This window comes from Falco biarmicus, chromosome 5 (assembly GCF_023638135.1).
Source record: "Falco biarmicus isolate bFalBia1 chromosome 5, bFalBia1.pri, whole genome shotgun sequence".
NCBI classification, from domain to species: Eukaryota; Metazoa; Chordata; class Aves; order Falconiformes; family Falconidae; genus Falco; species Falco biarmicus.
The window spans coordinates 92491914-92506722 of record NC_079292.1 but is presented as its reverse complement, the minus strand read 5'-3'; the positions used below and the strand labels follow the sequence as shown (position 1 = coordinate 92506722).

The window sequence follows — 14809 nt, the reverse complement described above, 5'->3', positions numbered from 1 at the left end:
AATATGAGCGTGATTTAGGCTAGCAGAATCTTGACAGGTACTATTATTACTAAAACAAGAACTATTTGATGCAATTAAATCAGCCAAAGAACTTTATTTTCCTTCAGCATCTCCTTCTTTCTGTTTGTGAGCCATTCTTCAGTTCTGCAAGGGACACTGAAGTTCTTTTGTGCGCTTCTTCCTCACCTTGCATTTTCCCAGTGTTTTAGTGCTGATGCAGAAATAGAAGCATCTAACTTTTATGAAAATCTAGTAAATTAAAATAAAGACATCAAAGGCAGGGAGAATGGGAGTTATTTTTCATAACTATTTACCAGACAGTTTTGGTGTATTATTTTTCAGCCAGTAGATTATCCACGAATTACTGAATTTGGCTATTACCCAAATTGTGTTTATCACATTATTTATATGGTTGACATGTTTTCAGACTAATGCCTCAATACTCAGAAAAACATCAACATTTTCTTAAATTTATCTTTTGTCAGTAAATCACCTAAGCATATAAACTGAGCACATTGTATGCCATTTGAGAAATAGTATTTTAGCCATAGTACCTGCTAACATGAGGAACTAAACAGAAAGTTTGCTGAATCATATTCTGGAGTACTAAAAGCCTGAAGCATAACCACAGCCAATAACTTTAAAATTGTGGTTGTTGTCTGATCTTTATCACACAGAAATATGATAATGGATGCACAAATCAAACATTTCTGCACATTATTCAGCCGGAAAATTACAGACAAGGTAAAGTGACTGTATTACAGACACAATTCTTGCAATACATTGAACAGCTCTCACACAACAAAACATACACATTTCTATTTTGTATTATTTAGTTACACAGAAAACTTTACTTATCTCTGTTGTCCTTGAATGTTTTGTACATTTTAGCAACACTGAGCTAACAGTTCAGTTTGGTGCAATTTGCCTGTAAATATGCAATTAGCACTTCACTAGTTATTTATATAAGACATCAAATCAGGAAAAGGACAACGCATTAAGTGGGGAGCAATTAGGCTTAGCATACATTCAGAACATTATGCCATGTTTACCCACAATTATTTGTGGGGGAAAAATCTGTGTCTTTGTGCACTAGTAACTCCTTAAAATAATTTGTTGAAAAAAATGGGGATACAATAAAAGATATTGTTATTGTTAATTGTTATTATTGTTACTACTACTACTACTACTACTACTACTGCTACTACTATGTATTGGCCAGTGCTTCAGACAGATCCAAATGCAGCCTCAGAGTGGCCTTTAGGATGAGGAACAAGAAAGGCAAGAACCTCTGACTACTCACACCACATACCACATCATTAACTCTGAACACCCTGTTGCAGACCCAGCCGCTGCGGTTCCAGGGGCAGTGAGCGGCGCAGTGCAGCAGTGCAAAGAGGGGTGCAGCGCAGGTGCACAGCAGGGCGCAAGGCAAGCCTGTGTTCTTACCTCTGCAGGAGTGCTCATCCTGGTCCCTGCTCAGGCTTTGCTCCTGTGGCTTCCACAGCCGGCAGATCTGTTGCTTGTTTACTACCAGTCTTCTGTGCTGAGACACGCCGCTAAGCTCAGAGACAATCTCCTCTTCCCAGCTTGGCTGATTGCTGTGGGGAGGAGAAAAGAAAGGGAAAGCCCTGAGAAAAACACCCTTACAGAAGATGGGAGGGGGGGATGGATACACTTCATCTGCTCTCCACCACCTTCTCTTCTCAACACCTCTGCTTCTCATAAAAGTGTATTTTTTTGTTCCCTTCTGCCTCCCTTGATGATCCACGTGTCTCTCTGTGCCTTGGAGGGGACTGAAACCTTTTCGAACAGAAGTAGGTGATTCTCCAGCTCCCCCAGCCTCTCCTCAGCCCTTTGCTGCTCCCTTTCTCCCCAACAGCCTTACTACCCTGCCCACCCAACGAGCCTGTTTTGGTCTGATATTCTCACTGCTGCTAACCTGTTCCAACCTGCTGCTCTGGGGCCTGGAGGCCCCTGCCTATCACAAGATAGCATGGGTTTGGATCCCGTGCTCCTCCCCCGGCACAGGCAAGGCCAGCATCCTGACTCTCTTGGTGCTGTCGCTCATCTGCACCCCTAAGTCCATTCAAGGGGTGAATACACAACTACTTCTGATTCTTTTTCTTTTCATTAAGAGGCATAAAAGAAACCGCTCATTACGGATTCTATTTACAGTGGTTTGTGGCTTCTCAGGTGACGGCCCAGCCTGGGGGTCATTGTTTCCCTAAGGATGCATATTGGAAAGATCTGAGAGGGAAGTTTCTCTGATTTGCGGACTGGGAACCAGATTCCTTCCCTAAGATGTTAAAAGCTGAGTAGTGGACTTTGGGAATTGAGACCTTCTCAAGTGGCAGCTAGGAGCTGAGAAAGATGGTGGGGAGCAGTTTGGTGTCAGCTTCCAAAAAGACTGAACCAAGCAGAATACCAGGAGAGAACTGTTTACCTCCCCACCTCACTGGTTTCTCAGGGCAGCATGGTGCCTTGGTTCACTAGTCTGAAGATAATTAGATAACTGTCCAGTTGTTCAGAGCTTGCCAAATCTTTGGTCACTGTCCTAAAGTCCAAATCTTCTCACCTTCATCAATTTGACTTTTTCCCCTATTCCTGTAGTGGTGCATAATTTCTTAACATCTTTGATTATACTGTGACAACAGACTTCTTACATGACTGAAAGCAGTAACTTACTGCCAGTCCTCTCCACCACTCGGGTCGCTGGTAGCTATACATTTCTACATTTACCAAACAGCTCTACATACTGTAAAAAAGGCCCTTGCATACAGCAAAAAAGGTCCCTGTTGACCTTTCTTGCCTTGCAATAGGCTACTTCCTTTCATCTTAACATCAGAATCCAATTTGTGAATACTTCTTGCATAAATGATTGAGAATCTTGTTAGTGGAAGTAACAAGATGCTCTTGGTAGTCACAACTCTTGCATTGCTGGGAGCAGCATTACTGTGATCCACACTGTCCAACAGATACAGAGGTGGTCTGTTCGTTGTGGCTTAAATTAATTTACAGCTAGTCAAATCTCAAATCTTTGTGTAAACGGCAAAATGGGAATATGTAAGAAAATTCAACCCATTTAATCCTTTGGTTTAACATAGCTTTAAGTCTTCCATATGTTTCTGCTGCATTCCCCTTTGAGCCTTTTCCACTCTTCCCTACTGTGCATCTTTTTTCACAATATCTGCAGTTCCAGTACTCTCTCACAAATGCTTTTCAGTAGTTGCACTGGTAGTATAGACAAAGAAATGGTACAATAGTGGCCTGGCTAGGTTTAACTGTAAGTGATCTTACTGTGGAGTTACCTTTGTAAACAGACGGGACAAATTTGTTCATAACATTATGTAGGTTATTTATCTGCTTTATCCATGTGTCTGAATTCTTCCATCTTCTAATTACAGCATCCTAAAGTTCTCAAGCTTTAAGTAATGAAATTAATTTTACTTCTATTTTTTCTCATGAACACTTTCTAGGCTTTGAAATTTCTCTGGACAAGGAATTTATTGCCTTTTTGATTATAAAGTGGCTATGATCATTTTGAACACAATGTAATTCAAATTGAAGAAAGTAATAAAATCTTGGCTGAAGTATTCAGCTTTAAAATGGAATTTGGGAAGAGCAAAAAAGCCATTTGCTTAATATGCCAGTGAGTTATGATTGGAGTTAACATGGTTTCATGAGCCCGTATATTTTAACAGGTCCGCTACCTCCTGCTGATTAAATGTTATTTTACCAAATAACTTGACAAAATGTTACATTAATAATGCCACACCAAATGGATTGTCCCACATGCATTATCTAGAAACACTTTGAATGTGTATATACGGACAATTTTTTCCGATCTTGTAAATGAATCAGGACACATCTTGAAAAGTAGCTGGATCACAGTCTCAGTGTAGGTGTGCATAGGATGTTTCAGGACATGAAATGCACATCAGTTTCTCAGTGAAGAGCATGGGTCTTCGAATTTAGTACACGCTTCAGTGGTGCTGTGATGCTGAGAAAACTGTCTTGCAAGATCTGGCATGGAGATTATGTTCCATCTCTTAAGTCATCACAGATCATAATAACATTATACACTGGATCTGACAGACATGACTGTTGGTTTCCATTGGAAGACTGTGCTCCTGAGCACCATTCTGTTGCATAGAGCTCATTAAATAATTCAGTAGGAAGGTTGAACTGTTATGGAGAGAATGAAATCATTAAGATTTGTATTTATTCAAAAAGCCATATCTTTCTTTGGAGAAAATGTGGATTTATTTCACACATATGCTCTCTCTGTGCTTGTGCTCTGAGATACACAGGTATAAGACATATTTAACCCCAAATTAGATGACCCATGCTTCAGAAAAACCTGACTGTGGCCATTAGCTGAAGCTGAGTAACTCAGACACTGCAGTTATGTACTTCTCCAAGCAGAGTTTCTTGCACATATTGGAGTAAGGGCAGAACACATTTGCATCTGGCAGCAACAAGCTGGGGCAGCATATCTTACATTTTCCACACTATCAATAGGATATGGAAGTCTTCAAGTTAGGTGCCACAGGACAGTGTAATGGCTGCATATGCATTTAAGCCTTGAAGAAGGTCTGCCTTGGAGGGTATTGCATGATGGCAGTGTGCAGTCCAACGTCTTTATTGAATATACAGCCTGTAGAGCTTCAGGGATATTGTGAGCTGCATACGTGCAGTATTCACATGTACAAGAACATGGTGCTGTATACATGCTGTTTTTTCCTGCTAGCACATAAGTTTCTTTAAAGATGCCTTTATCAGCTGCTGAATACAACAAAGTTTCCCTGTAAACTTTTTCTAACTACTGATGCAGGAAGAAGGACTGGTGTGTGTGTGTGTGTGTGAGACGTCACGAGTAATCCTTATCGGCTGATTCCCTTCTTATCTTTGAGGCACAGATGACAGCTCTGCTCTCTGGAGTCCACAAATTAGGACCCCTGGCTTTTTTCTGTGTGATAGGCTCTTTCTCTTCTCTAGCTAGCAGTACACTAGCTTTTCCAAATGTAACACTGATCAGCACATTGAAAAAAATAGTGTTGGACAGGCCTTCCAGCTGTCACACATAAAACTGTTTAATGGCAATTATCTTTTAGACTTAGATTTAAATAGGTGTATGGTTCAAAGAAATGTGGAATTATTAAGTGCATTGATGTGTGCTTGACAGATGGGGTTATAAGCGTTCCTTATAGATTCAAGAGTTAGAAAATTAGGCAGATTTCAGAAATTATTTTCTTAATATCTGTCCTGAAGTGAAATTGAATTGGGACTTTGATCTTCAGCATTGTGTGAATGGTAAATTCCCCTGCAGCACTTTGGCAGGGCAAAATTTTACTTCATAGATTGATATCCCAGCTTCAACCTTTCCAAAATAGGTATGTATCATAGACTGCACAAAAATTTGCCAGATTTTTGTAATTAAAGGAAAAAACGAACATTAGAAAAATATGATGCAGCAATGTTAATGTCACCAGACATCTTGGAAACTCATGTGGAAAAGTTATCCCTTACAAAGAGATTGCTTAGTTTCAAAAACAAGCTTGCCTAACTCGAGCTTTTCTACCTCAGATGGTCACCGATGGCCCTACTACCAGTGAGCAGTGTCATTTGTGGGGTAAAGCAACATGAAAGAAATTCTTATTTATATGAAAGACTGTCTGCCAAAGGCTAGTAGTAGTTTTGGTCACCACCAAAAGCACAAATTTGTTTTGAAAACATCAGAACACCAAAGCACTGCGAGAGCTTGCTGCTTCACTAGAGAAGTTCAGGAAACTGGAGGCAATATAATCTGAGAGCCCTCGTCCTCTGCTGTGGATGGGAGGACTGATAGCAGGATAAACTCATTTTAAGCAGCCCAGAACAGGAGCTGCCAGTCAGGGATCTAGCAGAGTGTTCTAACTGCCCTATGGGTAGCACAGAGTGATCCCTTCTGTGGCAAAATTGTTCTCAGAGACTCTTAGTCACATAGGCAGATGGGAACTTTTCACTGCCTTTTTATCCCACCAAATACTTGCTCTCCCATCTACCTTCAGCCCACCAGGTACACAGAATCATAGAGTCACAGAATGGTTTGGGCTGGAAGGAACCTTTTAAAGATTGTGTAGTCCAATCCCCCTGCCATGGTCAGGGGCATCTTTCATTTGATCAGGTTGCTTAAAGCCTCATTCAACCTGGCCTTGAACATTTCGAGTGATGGAGCATCCCCAGCTTCCCTGGGCAACTTGTTCTTCCAACTTCTCTGGGCCACTTGTTAACACCTTTATTTAGGAAAAAGGACAGAAAAGTTGCTGATTCTTCTAACCACTAACATCAGGCAAAAGACATTAGGTTCAGAGGAGGCAGGAAGAAGAGGAAAGACAAAGGCTGTAAGCATGGACTAGCTCAGTGTGTGGTAGTTCAGTTACCTGGCTGAATCTGTTAAAGGTGATGAGAAAAAAGGAGGGCTAGCCTGACCTGTCTGGGTCCTTCTAACTGAAGGTTCATCAACCCACCCAAAAGGAAGAGCATACTCAGGCCTGGAAGCCAAGTGGATAAAAGAGATGCAAGGCGTGTGAATCAGACGTAGAGAGGAAGGGTAGCCTTGATGGCAGAAAAGAAAAGGGGTGGGTTTCAGATAGTAGAGAAGGGAAGCCTGAGAATTAAGACAGAAGGGTAAAGAAGGTTAGCCAAAGAAGCCAGAAGGGGAAAGCACTGAAAGTAAGAATGGCAGAAGATGTTGAAGCTGAAACTACAAAACACCCACCCTATTCTCCTGGATTTCCCTGGGCATAATCCTGCCCTATGTGAGTGTCTTGTGTTACTGTCTATCTCACTTTAGTGTCTCATTTTATTGCTTCACTGGGCACAATCTCTAAGGACAAATAAGCTTAATTATGATAACACTTCAGGCTATTGTTAATGATTTTGTAGTTTGTTGCAGTTACTGTACTAGTGCAAACCTGAATTTTTTTTCTATGCAACCAGGTAAAGACCTATATTAAAAAGGTTTTTCTGTAGTTGCCTGTCTTTTCACACAGTCAAACATTAACAGTGAAATCATCCCAAAACCCCCACGAAGCATTGTTTTCCATTCAGAAAAGCAAGCCTTAGCCTCTGAAACTTTTATTTAAAATGAAGGAGGGCAAGAAAGGGTAAAAACATAATCCCTGAATAAGCAGCCATGCAGCCTGCTATTGTGGAGGCATGGTCAGGCAAATGGAATGTCTGAGGCGAGCAGGCTGCCAGATGGACTCTGTTAGAACTGAATGTCTACCAGCTCTGCTCTTGCTTCTTCGCAGTGCCCCACCTTCTGAGATACATCCTAAAAAAACATTTTCTATAGTTCTTTGAAGTACTGGCTACCTTCTTTGTCTTTTAAAATTGCTTACAGGCTGATTTAAAAGGATATTTGCTCTAAAATTCAGTTCTTATTCTGAAAAGTCAGTAGAACTAAAAATCCCCTTTCATATTCAACACAATCAAAAGTGGTGAATTTAATGACACCGAAGCTATGGCCCACATTGGCCCTACAGAATTGATTGAGATGAGAGGCAGCCTTGTGTGAGATGTGGAGCTGTTCACTAATACCTGCTTACAGCATGCCCAGGCTAACTTCTGTGATTGTGGCAGCAAAATAGAGCTAAGCCTTATGACTTAACGGGTGCTGATGTGTGAGGTGAAATTTCAGAGTAATTCCAGACATTATGGGGCTAGTAAACAGAATCAACTATATTTCATGTGTAGATTAAGTTCTTCTGATGCAGAATCACTTGAGTCATGACTGTTAAAATCAATGGTCATGACCAAAACTCAGAGGTTTGTGTCTCAACATGTATGTTTTAACTATAATGCCACAACTAGAAATTATGTGGAAGCATAGTGTTTACAGTTAAATTAGAAACTATAGGAATTCCAGGGCCATTGGTAATGCTTTAAAAGGTGTCAGCAAGAACACCATTTTCCAATTTTTTTTACAAATAAAAGTACGTCCATATTGTTCACCTTTAATTACAGCTGTGGACCAGATATTGAAGTGTCATCGGTCATAAAAATTCTCCTCTTCTGTTTAGGCCCCAAATCTGCTGTCCCCCTCTGTGTTTTAGATTGTACTTGATTCTAAAGTTCTTCATATACTTTGCAGTATCACAAAAAATGCTTGTGAAACACAAAGAGGACTGACATATTTTTAAAAAAAAAGAAAAAGTCACCTTGTCTCTCCTGAGCCGAACCCTCAATTGCCTGGTGTGTATTTCCACTAAGTTTTCATTTTATCTTGTCTCTTCCTATGCTTTTCATCCTGTTTGGTACCTCCAGCTGCTGCACTCTGTCAGCGGTTAAGGCCTAAACTCAGGACTCTGGAGATTTCGCGTTCCACTCCTTGATCCCGACGTACCGTGTGGGTTTGAGCTGCCAGGTAACTTACCGATGCATCTGTAAATGGAGTGGTTTGTATCTGCCCAGCAATGTGGCATGTTTTGAAATTAGCTAATTTCCTGCGTGACTATGAGGTATTACTAAGAAGTAAAGACTCCAATACACAAAGTCAAAAGACAAACTGAACAGCCTAATTAGCTGGGAAAGATTTTCTCCCAGACTGATGAAGTGGAAACAAATGCATGTTTACTAGACTTCTACGTAGTTAAATGACCAAGTTGTGCTGTCATTCACTTCTTTTCTCAAAGGCAGGATCAGCTTTCCCTCTGTGACACTCTTGCAGCTTCTTGTTCAAAATCTTCTAAAAATTTTGCAATAAGAATATATGTGACTTTTTTTCCTCTGAGTTTTAACACTCTAATTGTAAAAAGGATCAGACTTAGTTATTATGAAGCCTGACACTCCTCGCCCTCCCCATAATGTACATGGAGAAGAGCTTCAGAGTTATTTTTTGCATGCGTAAGACCTTTTGCAGATTTCTTCTCTCTAAACTAAACAAGTCTGGTGCTTTCAATTTGTGCATTTTTTTTTTTAAATTTGCAGTTCTGCAGAAAAACCTTGCTAGAGCTACACAGAACAGTACAATGCCTTAATTTGTACAGCAAACAAAAACTGCTGTTTGTATTTCACAGCATCCCAGCTGTAGTTTTATGATTGTCTTCACAACTGTTGCTGTACCCACCAGATCCTTCCCTGTACTTCTGTTGACACCTTCTTCCTCATCCAGCATTTTTATGCATGTCTTTTTGTGTCTATAAGTATCTGTCCATATTTTTTCAGTCTGCATCTCTAGTTTGTCAAGATGATTTTGAATTCTGAATCTGTCTTCCAAAAACTTTGCACCTAATCCAAACCTACTGAATCTGCAGATTTAATAGTCTCCAGTCACTAGAAAAATAAAATTACCCCTGAATATTGGATGCAGCATTCCAGATGCTGTCTTAAAAAGTGCTGAGAGAATCACTTCCCTTGGTCTACTGGCTATGCTCCTGTTCAAACAGCCCAGAATACTGTACACGGTACACTTGTTCTCTATACATTTACTGAACTACTTTAGTAATTAACTACCTATCTACTGCAGAAGTTAATCCTGTTTAAACAAACTGGGTTTTTTTGGTCGAACCCTTGGAATTTACTTGTGTTGAATAGCACTGATATTATTCGTTTTACCACCAGATGTCAGAAAGATGGTACTGGAATGGACTCACTGACAAAGTTCTCAGGTGCTGCCCCAGCAGTGCTGTCAGGTCTTGGGCCATTCCCTGCCCCTGCTGAGGTGTCTGCCTGCCTCAGTGCAGAGCCAGCACTCACAGCCTTGACACAGATTGCTGCGGGAAGCTGCAGTGGGGCCTGGCCCCCCATACTTTCAGGAGATGCTTCTAGGATGCTCACCCTTGGTCTCTGCCTGGGCAGCACTGCAGCTATGCCTGTGCCTTGACACATGCTCAGCTGGTCTGGGTGCTGATCCTGACCTGCAGACTTGAATTCCTGGCTTGGTCTTGGACATGCCTTATCACTATGGACTTGTCTGACAATCAGTGGGCTGCTGGCTGACCCCAGTTACCATCACAGAGCTTATCTGGTATCCTTGCTCATATGCTGTGGGATGGCATGCTGGACCCTGCCCTTACTGTCCCTGCCTTGCCTTCTGGTAACTTCTTCACTTTCCCTCATGGAACAGCTCCTCCTGATACTCCTTGACACCCATGGCCATTGTAATGCATACTTCATCCATAATTGTCTCTCTGGACTTGCAACATTTTGAGTAGCTTTTTAAATGTACTGATGTTAGCCTCTTCATAAATAGCATACAGGGATATGTACGTACACATTGTGTCCATGAAGATGGGGAGTTCAGGTTCAGCTAACACCCATCTTATCTCTGTGATGTCTTTGACTCATGGGTAAACAGTCTGGAAAATGGCCTGGGAGACCTGCACCTCCATCTGTGCTATGAACTTCAAATTGGCTGCCTAGCAATCAACATTGAGATGGTAAGGCTACACAATGCAGTAGAGGACCTTCTTCACAAGTGTTGGCACCCAGAATGTGATAAGGTGACACTTGGTGACAGGCACTAGGTTACTGCATAGAACCTTGAAGGTGACCTTCTTGATGTCAAAATTTGGCCATTCCTGTGGCCCACCCAGGCACATAACACCATACGACCTCAGGAGCTGGAGGGTCATCTTCTGCAGCGTGAAGAAATTATCTACCCTCCAGCACCTCAGTTTTCCCCTTCCTGGAGAAAAAGATTGGTCCGGTACTTTCTGGATAAATCTACCTGAGACGACAGCAGGAGCAGAATAAAACCCAGCAGCATGGCAGCAGCACCAGTTAGCTTGTCAGTCAGTTGCCAGACAAATGCTCCCCTTAGGTAGCACTAGCTATTCCATTCTAGTTACTTAAGCTGAACCAAGGTCTGAATCCTTTGTTTTGTTAGGAAAAATAAAGCAAATAGTAGCCAAGCTGAATGTCTTTTCTGCAAACCTAGGACCCACAGTGAGAATGCTTGCCAAACAGGTGCAGGAGTGAGGGAAGAGGAAGAATAACTGCATCATGGCCAGATGTGGAAATCAGATCAAGCTCTTCAAACAGGTTTAAGATGCTTTAAGCATTTGTGTACAAAATTTAGTTAATTGTGTATTTTCTGAAAATGTCTTACATTTCTTGCACTTTCTGATATTGAAATGATCTTTCTCTCCCGACAGACAGGGGCATGGGGCCCAGTCCTAGCATGAGACAGCATACACACATGTGAAACTCTTCTCCACCTGTAAATACATAAATTCAGAGAGTTCTGTGAACTGGATTACCACAAGTTTTTAAAAGTGCATCTGAGCCCTTTAAATGCAAATCCTTTTTCTGAACTGAAAAGTCTGTAACTGAATCTTTATCGAATTTGCATGATTAGAGAAAACAGCTGAGCTATTTTAATCATCAAAAAATGTAAAATAACATAGATATTAAATGACTTATTATGATACTTCTTCCTCTGATATAAATAGGTGAGCATGCACTGTTAACAGCTAGTAGCATTGCCCTGAAAGTCTAAGGCTTTCAGGAGCCCATGAAAAGCTGAGTAAAAATTGCGAGTTCTTGAGTTGCTATGTCCATGTTACTTTCTCTCCTTTTTCTAGCAATTGCTATAATTGAATCCATGGCAGGACTTCTAGGAAATGGAACTATTTTGGTTGCCAGTTCAACTAGCTGCATCAGGAGCAAAATATTGTCCTCATATGATGCAATTATGATCTTTCTGAGTTTATCCAGATTCTTTTTGCAGTCCTGGATGATGCTGGATTTGTTCCTAAGTCTGTTTTGCGAAACTTCCTATTATGAAGAACATTTGTTTGTAATTTTAAAGACAGTTTTTATGTTTCTGAACTACTCCAGCTTCTGGTCTGCAGCCTGGCTTAGTGCCTTCTATTGTATCAAGATTGCTAGTTTTACTCAGTCTTTCTTCATCTGGTTGAAGCAAAGAATTTCCTGTCTCGTGCCCTGGGTGCTGATAACATCATCTCTTTTCTCCTTTGCAACCTCTCTTCCTTTCGCCTGGGATGTCTACGATGTGCACGACAACTTCTCTGCTCCTTCAACCATGACAAATTCTTCAGAAAGGAGAGTCACAATGAAAGCTAGTTTCTTTTTATTGATTATTCTCTGTAATGCTGGTATAGCTTTGCCTTTAATAGTGTTTGTGGTTTCAAGCATCCTGCTGATCAGATCTCTCTGGATACACACCAGGCAGATACAAAACAGTGCAACTGGCTTCAGGAATCCCAGCTTAGAGGCCCATATTGGTGCCATCAAGTCAGTCCTTTCCTTCCTTATCTTCTATGTTACGTATTTTATTTCTTTGGTTCCAATTTTAGCTGACGTTTTTTTACCTTTAAGCATCGGGGAAGCCATGTGTATAGCTGTAATGGCTGCCTGTCCTGCAGGACACTCAATGGTCTTAATATGGAGCAACCCCAAATTTCGAGAGCTACTAGCTAGGGTTTTGCACCATGCAAGCTGTCCTGTCAGAACTAGATCCATGGAAAAGACAGTGGGCTAGTCTGGGCTTTCCAGTTTAGATCCAAGTCACCACCAGAGGTATGAAGTAATAGAAGCATGAATGAGTAGGCTATAGGAAACGCGAAGAAGCTGGGAATTTGCTTCACTTAGACATGATCTTGTAATGAAGAATTCTAAAAGTTCTCTCCTATGTTGAAAGATGATTGCCTGCAGAATACATGTACTCTGCTTGCTGTATTTCTTTAGAAATCACCACTGTTTCTCTAAGACAGCAGAAAAACAAGGCCAAGACCTGGACAATAATGTAATCACTCAAAATGCTCTAAGTTACAAATCAGACTCATGATGCTGACAGAACAGACTTGCTTAAGCACCAGCACGTGCAAATTTTAAATGTGAATATGAAACTTGAAAGCTGTTTCTGGTCAGTTAGCACATAATGAGGATGCTAAGGAATTCCCAAAAATTTTTGACTGCTTGTTGATTCTCTAAGTAGAAAAATATTTGTTGATTCTAAAAGCATCTTTAAGATTCCAGTATGATTTGGTAAAGAATGAGACAGCCTTCTGAGCTTCCTGCTATTGATGAACTAGTAATCAGTGTCTCTGTTCCCAGCAAAAAGGTATATTGGATAGGAAAAAGAATTTCCTTAATATCAGACTCTTCTGAATAATGAATTGACAGGATACTATTTTGGGATTTGCTATGGAGAATAGATTCTTCAAATCAGAAGCATGGATTTTTGTCATTTAAATATTGTCAAGTATCATTAAATTACTAAAATATTTAAATTAATTAATTAGCATTACTGATAAAGTAGTTCAGAAATGTTTAAATGCATGGCTTGATATTATCTTTAAAATTTTCTAGAAATTGCACATCTTCGTGAAGTGTCTCAATTTTGACAAGCTGTGTCCTATAATTTTTTCTACACAGGAATTCCTTCAGCTTTAGAAATAAATTACAATTTCCTGGACAAATCACATGTTTTGGCAGAGTCCAAAACTCAGCACATTATCGTTAGACTAGGACTGGAAGTTTATGATCTTTTTCAGTTGCAGTGGGAGTTTACGTTCTTTTAAAGTGACCATCACTTGTGTGGACAAAGCCCATTCTGATTTCACATACCTGGTTTTGATGTCATCACGTTCAGTCTGCTTGAAGCAATCTATCTGTCAACTGAGCAAGTGCTGGAACTGGGTCTTCAAAGAGATTTAAAAATACCAAGTCAAATAATTATTTCTGTTGGGAGTCATTCTTCCCCTTATAAACTGTTCCACAGGTGACAGCAGTGGCTCACAGAGGAATTTTCTATGGCAGGACATGGCAATGACACCATGATGTGGCATCTTCACCATCTGTGAAAAAGGGTTATTCCCAGCTTAGCAGCACAAAACACATGTGCTGGGAGGTCTGGTGTACCCTCTGCACCTGTATGGCATGCTCTTACTGGCCCTGGGGAAACAAACTCTGACCTCTCTGGCCACAGGAACAAGCAAGACACATGGGGTACGGTCAACCCAGAGAACATGCATTTTGTCCTGCTGCAGGCTGAGCCATAAGGTACGTGGCTGCTCAGCAGGAATAGCCCTTATCATATGATTTGATTTACATTATGTTGTTTCTTTTCCATTTCCCCCCTCATGAACAAAGAGCCTAACCGTGTTCCTCAGTGGACATGTGCTTTGAAAGAGGTTCCTGTGTTACCTTTAAGGCTCTTTAAATGGGTCTTCCCTCCAAAGCTTTCTTTGCCTAGAGTTAAATGAAAGAGTTACCTGTGCCTCAACACACGTTTTGGAATCTAAAAGAGAAAGTAGGCAGAAATACTGGAATACACCTTGTAGGGTCAATGTTCTGGCAGATATTTCTTTCTGTAACTTCTTTCTGTAACAGCTAACTTGTCATATTAATAAAAATATCTTTAAAATGCATCTCACAGTCTACTAAATCCTTGTTGTTCTATTAGATAAATTATTAAATAAGATTGACAAATATTTGTTCTGGGAAAAAAACCAACCCATTTGCTAGTAAGAAAATAATAGTTACTAGAGTTAAGATTCTTTAATGTTATGCATCTTATCTGATAGTAGGCATTTTTCTTTTCTCTGTTTTGTTTGTAAGCTGGAAGTTGGTTTGATTCCCCCATCACGAAGGAGATTGGAAATTCATCTTACCAGATCTTTCTAAAACATCCCAACTATTTCCACACACGCCAATGTTAATTAGATGCACTGGCAGGTCTATTTAAAATCTGGTATCATAAATCAGATCAGGAAACAAGCAAAGTTCAAAGCTTATCCTGTTCTAATGTCAGCAGAATGAGATGATACAAATCATGTTGTCTTATAGTTCTTTG

General features: G+C 40.5%; 2 protein-coding genes across 15 annotated transcripts in view; one reads left to right on the top strand and one right to left on the bottom strand.

The window, feature by feature from the left end:
- Positions 1–14809, bottom strand: part of KEL (Kell metallo-endopeptidase (Kell blood group)) — a 40699-nt gene that overhangs the window by 22432 nt on the left and 3458 nt on the right. For 7 of the 14 annotated variants that reach the window (XR_008821926.1, XR_008821925.1, XM_056339070.1 and 4 more), the window contains exons 2-4: positions 13582–13655; positions 11099–11207; positions 1450–1601 (exon numbers count right to left, since the gene is read on the bottom strand). Coding sequence is in view for 12 of the 14 variants with exons in the window: in XM_056339070.1 (XP_056195045.1) it covers positions 1450–1601; positions 11099–11207; positions 13582–13597 (277 nt within the window). In the remaining 2 variants the exon portion in view is untranslated. The other 7 variants (XM_056339069.1, XM_056339063.1, XM_056339066.1 and 4 more) reach the window with 5 other exon arrangements.
- Positions 11214–13574, top strand: LOC130149456 (taste receptor type 2 member 40-like). The gene has a single exon (XM_056339104.1). It carries the CDS (start codon positions 11543–11545, stop codon positions 12491–12493), a length of 951 nt encoding a protein of 316 aa, XP_056195079.1. The 5' UTR covers positions 11214–11542; the 3' UTR covers positions 12494–13574.